The sequence below is a fragment of the Paroedura picta genome, chromosome 4 (assembly GCF_049243985.1).
Source record: "Paroedura picta isolate Pp20150507F chromosome 4, Ppicta_v3.0, whole genome shotgun sequence".
Lineage (NCBI taxonomy): Eukaryota > Metazoa > Chordata > Lepidosauria > Squamata > Gekkonidae > Paroedura > Paroedura picta.
This window is the reverse complement of record NC_135372.1, coordinates 96,317,237-96,334,323: the sequence shown is the minus strand read 5'-3', so window position 1 is coordinate 96,334,323 and position 17,087 is coordinate 96,317,237. Positions and strand designations below refer to the sequence as shown.

The following is a 17,087-nucleotide window of genomic DNA, read 5'->3' as shown; positions in this document are numbered from 1 at the left end:
TTATGGCAATAAGTTTGAAAACTCTGATATTTCAAAGCTACACATCAGTATTTTAATTCAAACTTTTCCAGCCTATTTTATCTCAATGGCTCTTAGTCTTGTATTAACCCTCCACATATTATTATTATTATTATTATTATTATTATTATTATTATTATTATTATTATTATTTTGATTTATTTCCCATCACTCCCAAATGGCTCGTGGCGGGTTACAGTGTCTTAAAACCCCATTAAAAGACTTAATTTACTCATAAATTAACCATACGTGGCTCTTTGAGACTTTAGTCTTTAGTTCATTGTATTAAGGGAACTTCTAGGAAAATGTCCCAGGAAAATTGTGAATTTAATCTCCAGCCAGTAGACCGGACTGCTCCAAAGCAGTCAAGAAGAACCCGGCAACGCTTCCTTCTTGGCTGGCAGTCGACCGCCCTCTACTGACTGGCGCTGCCAAATCCCCTTGATCCCGCCGCCCATTGCCCGCAGTTGGCTCCGCCCCGCTGGTCTAGGATTGGTTGGAGGTTCCGCCCTGCTGTTATTCAGCTGTCAGTCACGCGTCTCTTGGTTCTTCCTGGTGGAGGGGCGTGAGCTACTGGGGGCGCAGGTGAGTCGACTCGCGCGGAGGCGGGCCAGGGTGCGGGATGCGAATTGCGGCAAGGGCAGCCACCACCCGGCCGAGGACGAAGGAAACGGGGGAGACGTGAAGCGGAGCGGAGCATCATAGCTCCCCCTGCGTGCTGCTTCTTTCCCAGGTTCGGGTAAAGGTGCGTGGCCTGGCGGGAGGAGGATGGCTGTTGCAGTCCTTGAGAGTGCCGGAGGGTCGGCTGGGCTTTTGCGCTTGGAGCTGGAGAGCAGGTTTCGAATCCTGACTGGGCTGGCTTGGCAAGGATGGGAACCCGTCGCTTCCTCGGCGTCATATGGTAACTCAGGCCAAACGCGGTTTTTGCTGATGAGCAGCCCAGTCGTGGCCACAGTAACTTGGAACGAAGCATGGCTTGTTAACAGACCGGCGTGGGGAAATCTGAAGCCTTACAGTCTGGTTCCTTCTCCAGAAGGAAGCCCAATTGTAGTAGGTATGACCTCAGGGCAGCCCTGGTGTATTTAGGATCACTCTGCCCAAGGCAGCAGCAGGCATGGAAATAAGGCTACCGGGCTGGATGGGGGGTGTTAACATTTCTGCTTGCAGCTGCTTTGTAAAGAAGTTCAGCTAGTGACCACTGGATATGATGCAGCTTTAAAACCCAGTCCTGCCATAAGGAGTCATGGGGCCTGCTTTGATGGATAGTAGATGTTTCTTTTTTATTTACCATGAACAGCAGAGGTAGTTCTTAATGGCAGGAGGGAGAGGGTAGTATTTTTGTAGTGTGGTGGCATAAGAAGGCACATTTCCTCCTTTGGCTCTTCATGCTTGTTCCCTTTAGCTGGTATTCCATGATTCTACGGTCTAGATGTTGTATAGCTCTTGTGTGGCAATAGGAGAGGGTGCCCAGTGTATGGCTGGCCTACTAACTATAACAAGCCTTCTGAGATGAGTTGCTCTTTTGGGATCTCAGCAAAAGATGTGATGTAAGAGAGGCCTGTAAAACTGCCAAACTGCTAAACAAATACAGGCTTGTGTTTGAGAAGTACATATTATCGTGCCCAGCATTTCATTGGAATTTGAGTCACTCCCTGTGAGACTGGGGGTAAAGTAGTGGTATGCTAAGAGGATGGGATTGAAGAGACCTTGATTCAAAGTTCTGTTTAGGCAACCAGCAACTTGCAGGATTGTTGTGAAGGTAAAACAGGGTAACCCTGGATGTGCCACCCTGAGTCCTTAAAGAACTTCTATTGGCTTTGAAGTTGGAACATATTTAACATATTTTAATCAGTAGATATGTGTAAGATTGAATCTGGCCTTCCCCTAATCAGCTGCAGTCAAAATGTAAGATCCCCTCCCCTGCATTAATTCTGCAGTCCTGCTACTGTTCCCTCCGCCCCCCTTTACTTTAATGGTGCACAATAAGGGCAATCTGTATCTGCGTGTTCTTTTTCTTAACCTTGGACATGGCCCTCTCATCCTTGTAGCCACTGTTTGTGAGAAGAACAAACTGCTTGGTGTTCCTTTTGATAGTGATTTCATAAAGTAGAAGGATACAATAAGATGCAGAGGGTATACAAAATGCTGCAGTTAGCAACTTGTCTAATTGTTGGGGTGACTGGCCCTTCCTTTGGATGGGGAGTATCCTGTCAGACATCCTGTCCAAGCTAATTTTGTGATGCACAAGTACATATATGTGAGCAGATCAAAAGTTTTTACGATCAGATCAGATTTTGCTAATTGTTCTGTCCTTATCCAATGTGAGAAAGGAGACTGGTCTTTAGTGGCGGTTTTGAACAACTTTCTCATGAAAATGTACAGAAAGAATTTGCTTCAAATGCCTGCCTTCAGACTTCACTCTCCAGGTTTTAAAATGTTTGAAAAGGATGGATGAAAAGTGTTGCTTTTAGGAGGTTGATGTGGGACTTGAGCTAGCAGACTTCTTCATTGCTTATGCAGCTGCACATAAGATGTCACAATGTCCTGTGCTTCAGTCATGTTTAGGAAGGAGATGTTTAAAGGCTCTGATCACTTTGGAAATTTAACCCTCACCTGTTTGAAGAGCTCCCTATTTTCTCTGTCACTCTTACTACCAAATCTCTTGATAAAAATCATATGGGAAAGGGAGCAATATTTTTTACAAAAGTGCTAGTAACTTAGTAGTCTATCAAACTATTGAACTCCCTTTAAATATAAATTGGATGTCCTGTTTTTAAAAAAAAATTCTGGCCTTTAAAGGTCATATTCCAGTTTAGAGTAGTGGGAAGAACATCAAATTAGGCGAATATAGTTTCAAAGAACCAAGCTTTGAAAACAAAGTCCAGGTAGATGGCTGGGGTTGCTGTTTTTACCCCTTAGGAAACCACCTAGAGCGTCTCTAGGAATGATATAGTGGAAGAGGCTATATAGACTAGACTAGCTGGAAGTGGGATTCAAGTGGCTAGCTAGGTTGGTCTGAGGTCAGTCATGGATGGGAAGCCACTAAGGAGGATGGGCTTGCTATGTAGAGGAAGGCAATGGCTAACTACTGCATCTCATCTGCTGTCTCAAAACCCCTATATAATTGGAGGGGAGAAGTCTCCATGAGTCTACATGCAACTTCACAGTGGTTATTTGGAACTGAATGTCAGGACTGCTGCCTTTACTCTTTTCTCCTTGCTTCTTTTGCTACTTTGTGTTTGAACCATTTCTTCAGAATTAACATATGTAATTGGGAAATGATAAAGAACCCTTATTTTCTCGCTTACCTTATCTTGCATTGATCATCTGCAGATCTGGCCTTGTGGCTAAATGCATTCCACTGAAATGAGTTTTGTTCCTTGGAATTGTAGCACTGAACCTGGTGTGAGTGTGGACATGTGACTGGCTTATGCTTCATGTGCCTGTGATTTCTGTTGCCTTGTCATGCACAGCTGTGGTTAGTGGCGGAGGGGGGAGAGTGCAAAGGGAGCTGGTTGAAACAAAGAATATGTGTTTTAATCTTGAACTCTTCATGTTTGTTGTTGTAAGGCAGACTTCCTGATGAAGACAGAAGCTCCTTATCTGGTCCTGTGTGAGCGACAATTTCCTATGCCATGAGTAACACTACCTTGCCCACCTCCCCCGAGCCAACCAGCGACTCTTTGGTGGGCTATGTTCTGGTGCCGTTTTTCCTTATCACTGTGGTTGGGATCATCGTGGCTGTGGTGAGTGGTTTGCTTTAGGATGAGCTTAACCTCTGCCCCTTAGTATAATAAGAGAATCTGTGGCACCAACCTTTTCTTAGAAGGAACAGAGATTTCCCTGGTGGTCTGTTGAGGTAGAACTTGCTGATTTTGTTTAAAGCGTTGGACAAATTCCTGCTGTCATAGTAGTTGGTGTTTGGTTACGTACAGCTGTATATCGGTTCTTAGCTTTGCTCCTGACAAGAACAGCATGACACCTGCAATTAAGGCTTCTGAATTGCTTGACTGGTTGCTGCCTGTTTTGTGGCTAGAGGGGCAGATCAGAGGAGGTTGGAAGTCCCAGGAGGAGAGATATGAGAATGGCAAAGGATAGTTTTGGGAAGACATGCTTGGTTGGTTCCTCGGGTCTGATGAGGCTTGTCTTAATTACCTTCTTTGTTTCCTTCCTTATGGGAGTACTTTCTTCCTCCCAAAATTCTATTTGGTTATGCAGGAGAGGCCTAGCTGAGCATCTTCTCCTCCATCTCTCCTCCTCCCCGTGTTGCAAATATTTTGTGTTTACACAAAAGGGGAGCTTAAATGGGATAATTGACTAGAACTGAATTTGATGGCAAAAAAGGCAAGGCAAAAAGTAGCTTATAAAAACCTCAACAGTATTGGCATCTGTGAGAGGGTGATACTGAATATTAAGCTGGCTCCAGAATGATACCATGTACCTGTTTGTTTGAAATGTGTTATCTATGGGTTGCTTCTAATAAGATTTTGTAATGAAAATGAGATTGTTGTAGTGGTTAGTGTCAGGCTAGGATCTGAGGGCCTGGGTTCAAATCCTTTGCCATGGAGCTTGCTGGATGACTTTGGGTAAGTCGCTGTGACCTGTATCATGGGATTGTTGTGGGGCTGCAACGGGAACTACATCTGCTATCCTGAGCTCCCGAGAGAGAGAGAATTCAAAATGCAATTCACAGGTTTTTGTAGCAGGTTTGGTGCCCGAGTAAAATACCCATTACTGTTCTGCTTGCAAGAGCTAGTGTGCCTGCAATGATTAAATATTGGCCCAGCTCTGGGAAGACCTATGTTCTAATCCATTACAACCCATTACAAAGTCCATGAAGCTTGCTGGGTGGTCTTTGAATAGTCCTTCTCTCTGCCTAGCTTACCCAAAGATAACATGAAAGGAAGAGGGACCCTTGTATACCAGCTACCCTGGACTTCTTGAGGGAAGGGTGGCAGAAAATGTATCAATAGGTTATACATACTTTAATTGTGGTTAGAAAGTATTGGGCCCTTTTCTCTGTGTACTTGAAAGAGGACAGCACTGCTTGAATTTGGTGCCCATAACATGGATTTAGTATTTGGGGTCTGTAGCTGACTGCATAAATGCTTATGAGAAGTGTCCTTGAGTACTGGCAGTTTTTCTTCACAGTGGGAATTTGAAATATGTTTCGGCTGGAGGTTACATAGTGGGCTGCAGACAAACACACCATTTTACTGCATTTAATCTGTCCCTTGTGACTGTCATTCATTACTTCCAGAAACTATGCATCTAAAATGAGCACGTTTCCTGTTGGATTGGAGCCTAGCCCACAACAGTGATGCCAATCAATGTTCCCATGGAAAGACCAGGGGAATGGTACCCGCTGCTAAACTATTGTAATTCACTTATATCAGTCTCACAGCAAAGTCAGCTCAGAGACTCTAGTTCAGGGGTGGCCATGCTTTGGCTCTCCATGTGCTGGCAGGGACTCATGGGAATTGTAGTCCATAGATATCTGGAGAGCTACAGTTTGGCCACCCCTGCTCGAGGCACAGAATGCCACACTTTGGCTGTTATTAAGAGCTAGATCAAAAGTGCATGTTCCCACTTTGCAGTCACTCTGTTGGTTGTGCATTGGTTACTGACTTCAATTTAAGGTATCACATATGAGGCTCTTCATGGCCTTGAACACTAATACCTGCAGGACAGCTTCTTGCCTTATGCTGTGCCATGACAGCATTGCTTATTTGAACAGGGCCTTCTCCAGGTGCTGCCCTGCAACTGGAGAAAATTAAAAACTGCCTCTACATGTATATTCTCTGTTGTGACCCTCCACATTGTGGTAATGGCTTGCCTGAGGAGGTCAGGAAGGGTCCCACTCTCTAGGCATTCTGCAAACTATGCAACACTGAATTGTTCAGGTTGGAGCCTGTTCTTACATTAGTAATAGGGCTGAACTGTAATGGACTGGTTCCAAAAGATGCTTCAAAAAGGGGAACATAGGAATCCCAGACCCCCACTGGGGCAGGAGCCCCACCCCTGGGCCCTGATCAGCTGGCTAGTGGGAGGATTTACTGGCTGCAAAAAGAGGCCTAGACCAGTGTCACTAGCAATGTAGTGATGTCACTTCTGGTAGAAACTGTTTTGCCCAAATACCAGACCTGGCCCACATTTATTTATTTATTTTATGTATTTGCTTTTAAATTTATACCCCGCTTCTCATGACAGTGTCATCTCGAAGCAGTAAAATCATAAAAACAACACATCCCATAAAATCCCATTTAAAACAGCGACAGCATAAAATACCATATCCCACAGTGAATAATAATCTCTTCAACCCAACTCTGCTGATTCCAGCCAACCAATATTATTTATTATCTTAATTATAAATCCTGGGATGCTTAGATAGGGTCGGACCCCAAGTCAAAACTCCGGTCCTCCACCACTGGCATCCACCTGGTGGAAGAGCTGATATGACATCACCAATGATGTGGGAAAGGTCTGGTATTTGGGCAACAAACAACATAGTTTTTTCTACAGTACTACAGCATCCTCACATTGCTGGTGACATGATGCCAACACCTCTGTGCATGCCACACGTGACGTTGCAGGCAATTTAGGCCCAGGCTTCTGTTTGCTACCAGTAACTCCTCCCCCTCCCCCCAAGTTTCCTGTGGATATCTGACAATCACAAGGGAACTGGGCTGTGGACTATACCACTTTGTAGATGTAGATATTATCTTTCGCTGTGTGTATTATCCTGTGTAATTTATGCATTGAACACATTATGTTAATACTTACAGTTGGTTTCAGATTTTTCTCAGATTCCTACTTGGTTTCAGATTTCTGTAGTCCTAATCCTATGTCCCATCCTATTGATTGTAGTGATTTGCATCGTGCAATCCACCTTGAGTTTCAGTGAGAAAGACAGATTATAGACATCATAACAAAAAATAAGAACCCATAGACTTTTTTGGTGCTAACAGATGTTTTCTTCTTTTCATACTACAGATGATGTATATTCAGAAGAAGAGGAGGTAAGAATCTGTGCTGGGAGAAAAATCGCATTTGGTTGAAAACAGGGAGTTCTGGTCACATGGCTCTTCAGAACAAACTTAACTGGTAGAGAATAGCTTTTGAGTCTTCATAAGAACACAGGCGTTTTTGTAGCCTGCTGTCAGCTGTATACTGTTACGTCTGTGTTTATGCTTTGTGCACTCCATTAGGTAATCTGAGGCAGAATAATAGGGATTATGAAGAGGGCGATGGAGGGAGGGGGCTAGAACAGGACAATTCTAATTGAGCATCCAGCAATTTCTTGCCCTTTCGCTTTTCGCCATTGAGTTGTCCTGGAAAATCGGTTTTGGTTGCTTCCAGTGGGTGGAAAGCATTTTCTATGCATATTAGTTGTATTTCCCTTCTTTATCTGAAGAAGTCTGCATACACACAAAAGCCTTGAATAAAACTTGTTGGTCTTAAAGGTGCCACTGGACCCAAACTTCGTTCTCCTGCTTCAGACCAGTGCGGCTCCCTACTTGAAGTTATGGTTAAGGATGGGTTTTGAAACATTTGCATTATTTGATAATGTTATTTGCTAAATAATGTTGTTGAAAGAATTTTAAGTTTAATAATAATAATAACAATAATAATAATAAATAATAAGTGATTTCTTCATGGTTCAATTCCAGGTTGATAGGTTTGAGGTCGTCTTAGAGAAGTAGATTACAAGGTGGCAAAGCTAATTTGTAACCTAACAATGGCTGTGTGTCAGCAGCTTGTCACATCTGCCATTCTGTCTCTCAGGTATGACCGGCTACGTCATCACTTGCTGCCAATGTATAGCTATGATCCTGCGGAGGAATTGCATGAAGCAGAACAAGAGCTTCTGGTGGAGCCAGAAGACACAAAGGTGAGCTTTACTGGGATCCATTCCTAGACCTCCACATCAAAACCCATGCCTATGCTGTAAGGAGAGGCATCTTTTGTGTTTCTTGTCTTAAGTGTGAAAGGTCCAAGGGACAAACATGAGCCAAAGCCTTTAAACAATATTTATTTGATTGTTCACTTTGATAATTCCTTGTGTTCAGCTATATATGTAGGCCTGGACTGATTCCCCCCCACCTCCCAACCTAGCTCATAGCTTTGTGCCACATAGACCCATTATGCACAGGGGTTTTAGCGCACATTCGGGGTGGAATGGCGGCGACTAAAATCACCGATAACGCACGGAGCCGGCTGCAACCGGCCGCAGCTTCGGTGCATGCCGCCGAAAAAGCCGCGTCAGTGAAACGCGGAAGAAAGCGCAGCTTCCGGGTGACCGGGGCGCAACCAGAAGCGGCGCCCGGATCACCGCGTGCATAATCGGTTACTCTGGGTTTTGTCGCCGTCGCGCCCCGCCCCGTACATAACCGGTATGCGTCGCGTCTTCCCCCTCCGCGTTTTCCATGTGACCCGAAATCGCCGTTTCGGCGGCCGTGCATAATGGGCCATTTGCTAGCACAGTGTTTTTCAACCTTTTGACCGAGAAGGACTTCCTGAAATATTCTTCAGGCTTTGAGGATCCCCAGAAGCTATCTTAGCTGTCCCCACAAATCACCCCACAAATCACATGTCACTAGAAGTGCCATCACCCAGACACACCCACATTATAGGAAGTAGTGTTGTCAAGCCACTTCCTCTCTTCCTGTGTCACCAGAATTGATGTGCCTATTAGACCCACCCAACCCAACCCAACCCTCACCTACATTTGACTTTCACACAATGCTAGAGATGTCAATATCCAGGGGAGGCTTGGAGATCTCAGAGAAGTACAAACTGATCTCCTTTGTTTTGTGAACAGAAAAATACCTGCACCCTGGTTGGGCTTGCTGTTTGCTCTTCTTCAGGGAAGAGGTGCCTGAGGTGGATTTAAGAGGCTGTGGCCAAAGCCTGAGTGAGGGAGCTGGACCTCTCTGGGATAGAATGTGTCCTTTCTCTGCCAAAAGCCTAAGGCCCAGCCACAACTGTTTCTTACTTGCCTCACTTCAGCGTACTGCACAAGCCAGCCTTGCTCCTGACTTGCATTATTCATCAGACTAGTAATCAAGCCCGCTGCAACCAATACAGCGGGCGCTAGGTTAGGGAGCCCCCGGCAGTCGGGCGGAGCGCGGCTGCCGGGGGCTCCCTGGGTTGGCGGCCTGACACATCGGGAGGCGCAAAGCGCCTCCCGATGCGTCAGGCCGCCGGCAAGGAAGCAACTGCAAGCCGCGCTCTGCGACGGCTCGCAGTTGTTTCCTTGTCGGAAGGGCGGGAATCGGCCGGGCCAATCAGCAGGCGCTTCATGCCTGCCGATTGGCCTGGCCGATGGTCTGTCTGGAGGAAGGGGCCAGCCCCTTCCTCATCACGGACTAATCCCGCCCTAACTCCTCCCACAAAGCGCTTAGCACTTTATTTAGTCCGCGGTGCCGCGTGCGCCATGGGCGTGTTAAGGATGGGTTGCCAGATAACCATAATAACATGAAAGAGGCTATGTTGGATCAGTCCAATCCTCTGTGTGACACAAGTCACCAAATCGTAGGGATCATCAAGCGGTCCACCAGCAGGGCCAGAACTCCAGAATCTCTCCCTATGTTGCCCCCAAGTACCAAGAATAAGAGCATCACTGTCACAGACATAAGAACATAAGATGCCATGTTGGGTCAGGCCAGCAGCCCATCTAGCCTACCACTCTGTGTCACACAGTGGCCAAATTCCAAGGGCCGTTGCACTGCACAGGTCTCCAGAGCCCCTGTGCCTATCAATGGGGAAGGGTTTCTGGAGTTTGGGCCAAGCTGGTGGGCCTCCTGCTAGTTCCTGGGTTTTGGCCAATGTGTGACGCAGAGGTTTGGACTGGATGGGCCACTGGCCTGATCCAGCATGGCTTCTCTTATGTTCTTATGCCTGGGGTAGGGATGCTCTGTATTCCTGATGCTTGGAGAGCAATTATGGGAGTGCTGCTGAAGTTCTGTCCCCACTGGGGGGGCCTTCTGATGACCCTTGGGTTTTGGGCGCTATGTGAAACTAAGTGTTGGACTGGATGGCCCTTTGGCCTGATCCAGTATGGCTTTTCTTATGTTCTTACATATGGGGCAGTGATGCTCTGTATTCTTGGTACTTGAAGGGGGTACAGTGGGAGAGTTTCTGGAGTTCTGGCCCTGCTGGTATATCTCCTGATGGCACCTGGGTTTTGGCCTCTGTGTGACAGTGTTGGACTGGATGGTCCCTGGGCACTTTGCTCACGTTGCCCACCAAGCCCCCTGCTTTGCCTTCAGTTTTGCACTATGGCTATTCAAGGTGTGTGGGGTCTGGAATACCCTTCCAGGGTTTTCTTGGGGAGGAGGGGTCTGTTTTAACAGCATTGATCCTTTACAGCTGCCAGGCTACCCCTGTGATTGGAGACAGGTAGAGAAAGTGTTACAGGGAGTTATACCCTCGCCTCACTCCCCCCACTCCCCTAGTCATACCTGTGCCCCAGTGAAGAGTATAATGGGGGGGGGGAGATGCTGAGGCATGCTAGGAGCCCCCAGCATTGCTGATAAGATCAAATCAATAGGGTGCTTCTGTGCCCAGTGTGTGAAGGGGAAAGTGTCCCACAGGGGTATTCCCGCCTACAATCATTCTCCCCCCCCATCACCCAATGCATGCTCCTGTGCAAGGGGGACAGCAAAACCCGAAGCAGTCCCAAACCACTGTATCAGTCTCTCACACTCACCCCACCCCAGATCTGGCCATCCGACTAGCCTGCACCTTCTCTGGCAGTCACTTCCCTCCTCTGCAGCTTGACCAGGCACCTCACCGGAGTCAAAGCTGGTGGGGCAGAGCATGCTGCTGCATCTGAGTCCTTTCAGTGCCATAAGTACATGTGGTTGTGCCTGTCACCCAATTCAGGGGCTTTGTTGGGAAAACAGTACACAAGGCCCATAGAACTTCAGGGTTCATAGTATAAGTGCTCCATACAATAAACCGCTACTGAGAAAGTCCCAAGAGTCCTTGAGCTGCAAGCCAATCATTGGGAAAACGCCAGCAGCCAAGAGCGATAGAAAGCCCAGTGAGCCTGCCTACTTCCCAGTATTTAGAGCTGTGTCCATTAAGGCAGGAGGGGAGAGGCCACGGACCCCAGACTCTCTGGGGAGCCCTGTTGTCTAGATCAGTGGTCCACAACCTTTCTAAGGCTGCGGACCGGTGCGGGGGGATGGTGATCCGTCAGCCGCGCGTGCGCGTTTGCGCCTGCGGCCCTGCTTCCCTCTCCCCCCCTCCCACAAAAAGAAGATTGCCAGGCCACAAGCTAATTGGCCGCTTTGGCGGCTGCTTTGCTTGTGGCCTGGGAAGTTTCTTACTGTGGGAGGGGGGCGGGGAGAGGGAGCCGCGGCCCAGTGGTTGGGGACCACTGGTCTAGATAAACCAGGGTCGATTTCCTTGGCCCATGGGATCCAAACACCCCCCTCCCTTTCCATGCAACTTGTGTTGCACTCAGCCATGCTTGATCCAGTGACTAGGGGAGGCTGATTACAAGGATTTTAGTGGAACATTACTTTCTTGCCTCCTCCCCGCTGCTGCTGATTCCTAGGGGTCCACTTTATCCCAGGAGCAGTATTTGGGGGAGAATTTGGAACTGCATGGAACTCAAGCCCTTGTCTTCCTCCTTTAACCAGTTTAGAAAATACAGCTGCAAAAGTGCATTATCCAATGTGTGTAGGATGGGCCTCAGTGAGTGCTTGCTGATCTGTTTCCTCTACTCTACTCCTGACAACTCTTATGTGCACTCTCAAAGCCCAATTGAGCTGTGGAAGAGGAAGCCAAGGCCACTCCTGTAATCAATGCAGAAGACAGCTAGAAAACTTGAGCATGCTGCCCTCAGTCTGATCACAGTCTATGCATGTGGTGCCTGATTCTACTACACTCTCTATTGACTGAGTTTAATTAATAACTGCTGACCTGGGGCTGCTTCCTCCATGATGTTCCAATTGTCCTTTTTCTGCACCATCTCAGTTGTTACAATTTGTGCCCTTCCCAACATAAGTAAATGCCTCCATTCAACCCTCAATGAATTTGAGGAAGTATAGCAAGAATAGCAGTGCTGAGAAGCAAAAGGTGAATTTCTTCTTTGTTGGTGAGTTTTTCTGGTGACATAGAGGGCAATGACCAGCAGATTGATTAGCGCAGTTCCTGTTTTGCTTTTGTTTGCCAGGTGTGGTGTCTCTTGCCAAGGCCTCTCTGCCTGGATGTGTACTAAATTTCATTCTGTTCCTCTATATGGTTCAAGGTATTTTGTGGGTTTTGTTAGCTGCTTTGGTGGCCCTCTGACAGCAAAGGGATGGTGAGGGAGAGATTTTGTTAAATGTTACCAAAAATACCTTAAGAAACCTTATGGTCAAATCCAACCATTAGGTTTCTCCTTACCTGGAGTCCAAGAAATATGCCCTTGAAAATAGAGGGGAGGACAGTTTCTAGAAGTCTGAGAACTTCTGTATGAATCCATTGCAATCCCATAGATGCGTGCAGCTTTCCAGTACTTGTCATATCAGGACTGTGATCAAGGCAAATTGAGTGGAAACCAAGTGTTTGGAGATTCTGTTAACTAAGAAACATCATGCGCATACACCGAGTGTGACTCAGTGGCTTAAAAGGCAAATAGGATTTTGGGCTGTATCCAACAGAGTATCGTGTCCAGATAACAGGAGGTGATGGTACCGCATTACTCTGCTCTGGTTCGGCCTCACTTGAATTCAGTTTTGGGCACCCCAGTTGAAGAGGGATGTAGACAAACTGGAGCGTGTCCAGAGTAGGACCTCAAAGATGGTGAGGGGTTTGGGGACCAAGACGTATGAGGAAAGGTTGGGGGAGCTTGGTCTGTTTAGCCTGGAGAGGAGATGACTGAGAGCGGATCTGATAGCCATTGTCAAGTATTTAAAAGTCTGCCATAAAGAGGATGGAGCAGAGTTATTCTCTCTTGCTCCAGAGGGACAGGCCAGAACCAATGGGATGAAATTAATTCAAAAGAAATTCCGTCTAAATATCAGGAAGAAGTTCCTGACAGTTAGAGCGGTTTCTCAGTAGAACAGGCTTCCTTGTAAGGTGGTAGGTTTTCCATCTTTGGAAATTTTAAAACAGAGGCTGGATAGTCGTCTGACGGAGAGGCTGGAGGCAGGTTACAGTGGATGAGCGATAGGGTTGTGAGTGTCCTGCATAGTGCAGGGGGTTGGACTAGATGACCCATGAGGTCCCTTCCAACTCTATTATTCTATGATTCTATGATTTTATCAGTATGATCATTGTGCATGCTTCGTGCATTAACAGTGAGCCTGATTCAAGTGACTCTTACTGGACATAAAACTGCAACAAGGGGCCTAGCCTGCCATTTTTGAGAGTTATCTAATGCAGTGGTCCCCAGCCCCTGGTCCGGGGATCGGTACTGGTCTGTGGATCATTCGGTACCGGGCCGCAGCTCCTCCTTATCCTCCTCCCCGGCTGCTGTCTCAGGGCTGCCCTGCCACACTGTTGCCGGCTCACCTTTGGTGTTCTCCGGCGGCCATCATGCCGGGGGCTCCCCCTCGGTGTGGCACTGCGCAGCTGCTGCTGACAGCGCTCCCCAGCAGGTGGCGGGAAGTCAGGGGCGCCAGCGGGAAAGCAAGTGGAGCAGGGGCTCAGGTGGCGGTGGCGACGTCCCTTGGCAAAAGACTACCCCCCCCTCAATAAAATTGTCAATTGTTGACCGGTCCCCGGTAATAAAAAGGTTGGGGACCACTGATCTAATGGACAGTAACTCTTTAAAAAACACAAACATGCTTTACACAACAGCAGCTTTTAAAAAACGATGCGAATGTACCGCAGTTGGAAAAATCCCAGATAACCAATACCACAAGGCCAGCAGCAACTTCTGATGGAAAGATTTGGTCTCCCCCCGCTGTCAGTGTGAACTGAAATGGTGCTTCAAGAAAAATACTGACCCTGATGGCTGTGGTAAATGACAATGTATATTTTGTTGCCTGTGACAGGTGATGCGAGGTTGGGGAGGAGGATACCAGCCCTGCCGGGCTTCACTTAAGGACGTGAAGGCTTAACACAACTTAAAGACAATCGACCACAAGGCTTGGGGCAGATGATCTGGCCTATCTGAAGTGCTCCTGTTGACTCTGAACCTGCTGCATTTGTTTTCCACTTCAACACTGTATCCCCTTTGCCTCGGCTTCTGGTGAAAGGAGGAGACTTAATGCTTGCTCGGCTGGGTTCCCACACAGGTGCTGCTGAGGAGCCTATGAAGCTGGAGTCTTGCATGCTTGGGTTTGGGCGAGTTTTACAAGGCATGAGAATACCTCCTCTTGGTTTGCATTTGGGATGGATGCAGGGGAAACGCTGCCACTTCAGGGAGAATACCTCTGAATGGCTCCTATAATAAGGGCTGCAAAGTCCTCAAAGGATCCACAAACACATTTCGTGCAAAGATGCAGCTGCAAAGACAATGCATTTGCTAGTTGCCCCCCACCCCATCTTGCTGCCTATCTGTGCTCACAATGAGTGTTATGACTTAGCTGTTGAGTTCCCATGATGTGGACCCAGGGAAAGCAAATACACATGGTGAAGTTGCCAGCTCAAACACTTGAGTGAAATAATTTAATGTCCTTTTCCCCTGTGATGTGGATCAGTGGTGGCAGCGGGAGAGGGCCAAGATGTACATGCAGCAGTGAGCATTGAACACATGCCCAGCTGCCAGAAGGGGCCTTAAGGTATTTGGGAGAAGGAGTTTCCTCCAGCAAGGTGCTTCTTTCTACGAAGATGACTTTTGTATTTGATGGGAAGTTACCTGTACGTTTTGTAAATAAAATAAGCCATGAACAGGAGCGGCTCTGGTGAAAGCACAAGCTCTTTGTGTCCAATGCCTGCCTTTTGTGAGTCCAGCAGCCTACACTTAACGGAGTTGTATAGGAATGTGGAAATGTGGAACCTTCTTGGCCTTGAAGAATAATGGCTCCTTGTGTAGGGAAAGAGCTGCTGGACTGGCCAAAAACACATCCTGGATCTGTTTGGGATGCCTTTGGCTAGCCTACTTTTCTTCCTAACGTGACAAAACTTCTCAGAGAACAGGCTTGCTGCTTTTTGCCCTAAAATACCTGTCTGATTCATTGTTTGTTCTAGGTAATGGCTGATGACCATAAAACAAAGGCCTGGATGTGGAAACAGGGCAACTTTGATTTGCATGCCTCAAACAGATTACAGAGAAATTGCTCATAAGACAGGCTGCAGCAGTTGCCGCTTTGCCTTGCTGGAGAACACAGCAGACTAATACATTTAAGCCAGCGTAGCAGATAGTTCAGCTGGGCGGAGGTCATTGCACAGGGAAGTAATGATCTCATTCTGTTGGGCACACTGCTCATAATTCAACTGTTTTTGAGAATACAATTACTTTTTTTGTCTAAGCTGCCCTACCTCTACTTTTATACTATACAGGCTGGCATTTCAGGCAAGATTAAGCACTACTGAATAGACTATCCAGGTCATCAGCAGCCTATCATTGTTCAGATTCTCTGCACCAGTCATATGTGCACACCAACTACCTGGAGGAAATGCATGACTTGCAATTTTAAAAAAAAGGAGTCTCTAAAATGGTACCCATGCCGTCATAGAATCAGAGTTGGAAGGGACCTCATGGGTCATCTAGTCCAACCTCCTGCACTATGCAGGACACACAACCCTATCGCTCATCCACTGTAACCTGCCACCCCCTTGAGCCTTCACAGAATCAGCCTGTCAGATGGCTATCCAGCCTTTGTTTAAAAATCTCCAAAGACGGAGAATCCACCATCTCTTGAGGAAGCCTGTTCCACTGAGAAACCGCAGTCAGGAACTTCTTCCTGATGTTTAGACAGAATTTCTTTTGAATTACACAAAATTTCTTTTGTTTAGATGGAATTTCTTTTGAATCTTCATCTGGGAAAGGTCCCAGTGCTGTATTAGATTGCTGTCGTAATTGAGGATTCCATGTGAAAGTGTGAGAGGTGCCTACAAGCGAGACCAGGCATGGAAGAGTTGCTGGAGGATTGTCCCCACCCCTTTGCCATGCAGGTGAATATGCAGGATGAGGGAAGCAGAGCCACAGTAGACAAAATGGGAGGAAGGGAGCAAGAAAACAGGATTTCTCCTGTCTAATAGGGCAGGATAACTAACATTAAACTATATGCCAAAAGCAAAGGGGGGTTCTGGTAGAATGTCATTCTGCCTTGCCAAGCATGCTGTTGTGTACATGTAGCTACATAATTTAGTTTAAAGTAGCTTTAATAGTAGCTTCCTATTTAGTTATAATACAAACAGAAGGGTTGTATCTCATTACCTTGAAGAAAAACAGAGCAGACATTTTAGCTCCAGTCAGTTTATTCACATTTACATGGTACCTTGCTCTCCAGGGGGGATGTAAAGCAGCATATATTTCCTTATCTTCATAAATAGCTCTGGGCACTAGGCTAAGTATGTGACTGGCCTACACCCAGCAAAGTATACATAGATGAGCATGAATCTGAACCTGGTTCTCCCAGACCCTAGACTGGAACACTCCGCTCTCCTGGTTCCATAGGTAAAGGTAAAGGTATCCCCTGTGCAAGCACCGAGTCATGTCTGACCCTTGGGGTGACGCCCTCCAGCGTTTTCATGGCAGACTCAATACGGGGTGGTTTGCCAGTGCCTTCCCCAGTCATTACCGTTTACCCCCCAGCAAGCTGGGTACTCATTTTACCGACCTCGGAAGGATGGAAGGCTGAGTCAACCTTGAGCCGGCTGCTGGGATTGAACTCCCAGCCTCATGGGCAAAGCTTTCAGACGGCTGCCTTACCACTCTGCGCCACAAGAGGCTCATTCTGGTTCCATAAGCTACATCATTTAAGCCTCCATGGGTTGATGACAAATCAGTGCTGGTGACTTGGCTCTATTCTTCCTTGCTGACACATCAGGCTCCACTGAGCTGACTGAAAGAGTTTACAGCTATCTGTTGGCGTGTCTCCATTTTGTTATTACAGTGAATATTACAGTCATAAGAAAAGGTTAGGGGAGGTTCTTTGATTAGCAGTCACTTTTCTTAAACA

General features: G+C 46.9%; 1 protein-coding gene across 6 annotated transcripts; it reads left to right on the top strand.

Moving 5' to 3' along the window:
* Positions 1-484: 484 nt before the first annotated feature.
* Positions 485-14,855, top strand: SMIM29 (small integral membrane protein 29). Of its 6 annotated transcripts, none has more exons than XM_077334423.1 (5): positions 485-603; positions 3,589-3,764; positions 7,012-7,037; positions 7,804-7,909; positions 14,013-14,855. In XM_077334423.1, the coding sequence occupies exons 2-5, from the start codon at positions 3,654-3,656 to the stop codon at positions 14,076-14,078; spliced, it is 309 nt and encodes a 102-aa protein (XP_077190538.1). In that variant the 5' UTR covers positions 485-603; positions 3,589-3,653; the 3' UTR covers positions 14,079-14,855. The 6 variants fall into 6 exon arrangements, with proteins under 6 accessions (XP_077190538.1, XP_077190540.1, XP_077190541.1 ...); XM_077334425.1 differs by having other exon boundaries at positions 503-603; positions 3,593-3,764; XM_077334426.1 differs by lacking the exon at positions 485-603 and adding an exon at positions 610-751 and having other exon boundaries at positions 3,593-3,764.
* The last annotated feature ends 2,232 nt before the right edge of the window (positions 14,856-17,087 follow it).

Bases quoted from the DNA above. Each gene is read 5' to 3' on its own strand.
- SMIM29 (XM_077334423.1), top strand. From the start codon at position 3,654: ATGAGTAACACTACCTTGCCCACCTCCCCCGAGCCAACCAGCGACTCT. The intron at 3,765-7,011 runs GTGAGTGGTTTG...TTCATACTACAG, and splicing joins TTGGGATCATCGTGGCTGTG to ATGATGTATATTCAGAAGAA. The intron at 7,910-14,012 runs GTGAGCTTTACT...TGCCTGTGACAG, and splicing joins TGGAGCCAGAAGACACAAAG to GTGATGCGAGGTTGGGGAGG.